The 5,102-nt window shown below is 32.7% G+C and overlaps 1 protein-coding gene across 1 annotated transcript; it reads right to left on the reverse strand.

Moving 5' to 3' along the window:
- Window positions 1-286: 286 nt before the first annotated feature.
- LOC112526423 (scarecrow-like protein 6) lies at window positions 287-4,909 on the reverse strand. The gene is made up of 2 exons (XM_025136707.1): window positions 4,841-4,909; window positions 287-2,620 (listed from the first exon to the last, which is right to left on the reverse strand). The coding sequence occupies exons 1-2, from the start codon at window positions 4,907-4,909 to the stop codon at window positions 563-565; spliced, it is 2,127 nt and encodes a 708-aa protein (XP_024992475.1). The 3' UTR covers window positions 287-562.
- Between the last annotated feature and the right edge of the window lie 193 nt (window positions 4,910-5,102).

Genomic DNA, 5,102 nt, shown 5'->3' on the forward strand with positions numbered 1-5,102 from the left:
AAATGGTTCCCTTGACGTAAGTCGTAAAATGGTTACATAATAACTCACCGACACAAAATAATTATCCTATAAAATAAAACAAATATATTTATAAAAAGTACGGCTTAATAAAAATAGACACGAGCGAATTATTTTAACATCCACGTGGTTTCTTTTTTACTGTAACCCGTTAACAGATCAAATTAAAACGAATGCACCTCTAAACTTGATCTACGATTTCAGTAAACGGTAGAGTGGGTGCATGGGCACTCATGGTCGAACAAATCTACGACAACACGAATCGTTGTTTTTTCACAATTCGAAATGATTTCGATTTTGCCGTCAAGATTACAACAACGAAAGACATAACCTAAAGATAATTAGAATCGAGATTAATGTTTTTTAGCTGCCATAAACAGCCCGAAAACGAGATCAACAGTAATACATTCATAATCACATCCAACGTACTAAGAACATCAACTAGTGTATCTTGTTCTTTCTTGGATCCGAAACGATTAGCAACATAGAACGTAAATAAAAATTCGCCAAAAGTTAACACCTTTTGATCGATCGGTCGACATCTTTAGCATCTCCAAGCGGAAGCCGACACGAGCTCCCGGCGTTGCCAGCAAAGAACGAGCAACGATTGCCGTTTCTCGACGTGAAAGTCACGAACCGGGGTCCTTTTGACCAAGCACTCGGCTTGACTCTCGGTGAAGTTGCTGAACAACAATGGCGAAAATCCGGCGGATAAGAAGAGGGTTCGCCAATGCTGAGTCTTTTCAGGGAAAAGGTACCGACCCAAAACGATCTTTTCGATGGCAGGTTGGACCAAGAAGCGTTCGATCTTCTGCAACGAGTCTAGGTTCATGTTCACAGCATTGAGCGATTCAAGTAGGTTCGAATATGATTGAAGGGCATGAATCAGATGATTAGAAAACGGTAAATCGGTTCGATCACACCCTCGGTCAACCGAAACCACGATTTTCGGAGATAGATTCTTGACGAATCGAAGAACAGAAGGGATTTGAGTTTGGTGATTCGAAAACACATGAATGGGTAGATTCACAGCTATGGCTTCTGTATCAGATACATGAAAGGGTAAAGACCATGAAGAAGAAGCAAGAACATCAATGTTGACTATCTCAAAGTCAAATCCAACACGGATTTCACTTGCGAAATGGATCAAATTCTCTCGGGTTAATCCGAGTTCGAGCTGGTCATGGGTGGAAGGGGAAGCAAAAGCTGTGATTTTTAAGGATGAAACGCCATTGTTACGTAAAGCAAGCTCTTGCATAAGAGAAGCCCATTGACCACCATATCCGATATCGAAGTCGATAATATGAATCTGATCAAACCCATTTAAGGATTCGAGTAATGCTTGATTACAAGTGAAATTTGCGAATTGAAGAAAAGGGGAAATCTCTGAGAAGGATTTGTAAGCACCGATCTTGAAGATTAAACTAAAAGGGGAAGCAGTGGGAGTAATTTGGGGATGAATGTTGTTGAGAATTGAATGTAAGAGTAATTGAAGAGCTTCCTTAAAATAGAAAGCAGCTCTATCGAATGGCTTACCGATTGGAGAGAGCTGATGATTGAGCCGCGCCAATATCCCTTGCGCGAGTATCGGATTGTTCCCCGATTGGATCAAATCGGCGGCTTTGAAGAGCTGGTCGATGATCCCTTGCTGCTGGTGATGATGGTGGTTTTGGTTTCCTAACCCAACTTCATTAATGGCTGCCATTTTCTTCATTGACGGCGACTTTTGAAGCAATTGAAGCGGGTTTTGACCCGAATCAAGAAACGGGTTCTTGGGTATTTCTATGCTTCCTGGGTTGTGTCTTTTGGGTTGTGGTGGCATCAGAAGTTGGTGTTCAAATGGCTGAGATTGGTTGATTAATAACTGGGGGTTGAACATCTGTGGCTTTATATCAAATGGGAGCATTTGGGGTTCGTTTAATGGTGAAAAGATCTGGTTTTGAGAGTGGTGGTGGTGGTGGTGGTTGCTGAACATCGCCTGCGGCGGCGACGGCGGTAGTTGAGGGTTTGTGGATAAACCAGTTTTGTCATTGGTGAATTTGTTCGAGATTTGGGACAAGTTTACGATTTGGTTACCGGAATCAAGCCCTATAGAAAAACCTTGATCTACAACACCAAACCCACCGTTAAATTCAAAGTCCACAGCACCACCACCACCACCGCCGCCGTTGCCATGAAGCACTTTGTTCAAACCCATAGACGGATCTTCCACATCTCCCATGATCCACCGGAGCATCGCCTGATCTTGGCCGGACTCTCCGGTCTCCCAATCCACCATCCCTACACATTTCTCGTCAAGAGACGGTTGCTGAAACTGATGAACATCAACAACTCCGGCATTGGAGGTACTCGTTTCTTGATTTTCCGGCGGTGGCCATTTAGAAGAAAAGGCCGCCACGCCGGCTGTGTCGCCACCGCCGAGAGAAGACGACAGGGTTGAAGTAGAAGCCGGTGGACTTGGAATGGTGTTGATGCTATCCAGGACCGACGTTGGCTCGTTGATATACTTTTTCTTCCGCTTCTTGTTTACAAATGGATTTACAGCAAAATCTTGCAACAACACCACCCCCTTCCCCTCGAATTCAAAGGGTAAGGGCATCCCCTTTTGTTCCAGTTTTCAAACTGAAGGAAAATGAAAACAGAAACAGCTTAAAAATGGAACTTCATGTTGAAAATGGCAACAAAAACTGAAAACTTTCGCAACATCGAAGAAGAAGAAGAAGAAGAAGATGAAAGAGGAGGGTTTTGGTTTTTATTTGTGATTTGTGTGTTTTTGTGGTATGAATGTATGTATGGATGGATGGATGCGTGCAACATAAAAAAGTAGTCTAGTGCCATTCATCTTCTCTCTCTCTCCTCTTTCTTTTGATATTTTTCTTGAAAAACATCCTTAAAATATTACTTTATTGTTACTGTTTTTATATAAAATATTATAAAAATATTAATTATATGAAAAAAGAAGGTATTTTGATTTGATATTTAGTTTATAAATATATAAAATAACCAAAAAATCTATCTTCAAAAATAGTGAATTATCAATATTATATAATATAATCTAAATAAGTTTTTAATAATATAATTAAAACAAAAATTTTAATAATATATAATATATTAATTAATACAAACAAAATTAAATAATATAATATATTAACCGAATATAATTAAAAATTGGTTATTATATATATCATAAATTTTGAATTTGTTAAAATAAATTTAAAAAAAAAAATCTATATGCATATAATTTCAGATAATCATTACATATAATATAAAAATAATAAAATTCATCTATCTCAAGTATCTTAATTAATTAATATTTTTTTAAATATTTTATTAAAATTATTTAACATATTTTACTTATATATGAAATAAAATATCTATAATTTTAATTTATATGTAACTTCATAAATATTTTTACTATTTAAATATATTGAAAAATAATTAATAATTAATATGTATTTATAATTAATAATGAATAATTAATATTAATGAAAGTTATAATTGGAAAAAATGTTAAAAAGTATCTTTATAGGATATTCCAAGTAGCTTATCAATAAGCTAGCAGCTTATGTGCATCCGAATGTTTACTTAAAAAGGTAAGTACCTTATATTTTCCGAACAATACCTTAAAATATGAAAAATGAAGATTTTAAAAATAAATTACATATATGTTCATGTAATTTTTCTTTTTTTATTAAAGCATATTTATTTGACAATTATAAACTATAATAAAAAGACTATTAATAAATTTCTAATAATAGGTTATAGTACCAAAACTTACTAAAATATATATTTAAAATGAATAATTACTTTACTTAAAATAAATCACATGTAGTTATAATTAATAAAAGTATTATATTATTTAATTTTCTTATAACTTACTCTTTTTCACTATATTACTATAAAAGTAGATTCATAAATAGAAATCCCCATAATATACATAGAGAGAGAAATATGTGAGTTATAATACAACCCTTTACATTTGTATAACTATTGTAACTCAATCTCAACTGTCTATTTAATTAGATAAATATGTGATTTCATAAAAGTTTTGAAGTTTTCTAATATAAAATATTGATCATAATTAATGAACCTTAGTCATCTTTCATAAATATTTAAATTATAATAAATGAACTATCATTATTTCTATAAATATTTTAATTAATTTGGTTACATTGATTGTACAAATATAATGAGTTGCATTTGAAACGTCATATATATATATATATATATATATAGAGAGAGAGAGAGAGAGAGAGAGAGAGAGACTTGGGATCATGTGGGTTTTTCGTGAGACCCGTAAGACCAATTCTCAACCATTGGATTAGATCTACAATCTGAACATTCATAATACCAAAATTACCATGAGAATTCTCAATAATCACAAAATCACCACCATGCAACTTTAGACCATTGGATCATTAGCTTATAAAGTTGATTAATGAACATAAATTGGTCTCACGGGTATCACGAAAAACCTTTGGTCTCACATGAACCCAACCCTCTATATATATATAATTATTACAAACCTTATAAATCTTATATTATAAACATTAAACACAAAGACGATGACTGGTATTTTTCTTCATGTAAAATCGATTCGTTGATTTGAATTTGTATGATTATAGGAATTTGAGTAATGAAAATATTATTTGTATGATTATTTTTTTAATAGTTAGCCATGAGATATGTAATAAAGGTTATAATTTTTTTTAACTTGTAGTTATTTGTTAATTACATTGTCCTTTGATGAGGAATTTAATTGTATTGATATATGTATTTAGATATTGTTTGACAAAAATAAGTTAGCTTATTTTATGGATACACGTTTGGATGCATACAAGATAGCTTGTTGAACGCTAGTTAGAGTAGCGTTTTGGTATCTTATAGTCATTTTTGGTAACTTATTGTCAATTTTTTCTAATTATAATCCTAACTAATATTAATTATTATTTATTACTATTAATTTAAATATTACTAATATTAATTATTAATAAATTCAAAATTAATTTTAATAGTTATCAACTCTAATGGTTTGGTTGCCAAATTCAACTACATATTCATGAAATAAATAATTTAATTTTAGT

The sequence above is a fragment of the Cynara cardunculus genome (assembly GCF_001531365.2).
Source record: "Cynara cardunculus var. scolymus isolate 2C chromosome LG 14, CcrdV1, whole genome shotgun sequence".
NCBI lineage: Eukaryota > Viridiplantae > Streptophyta > Magnoliopsida > Asterales > Asteraceae > Cynara > Cynara cardunculus.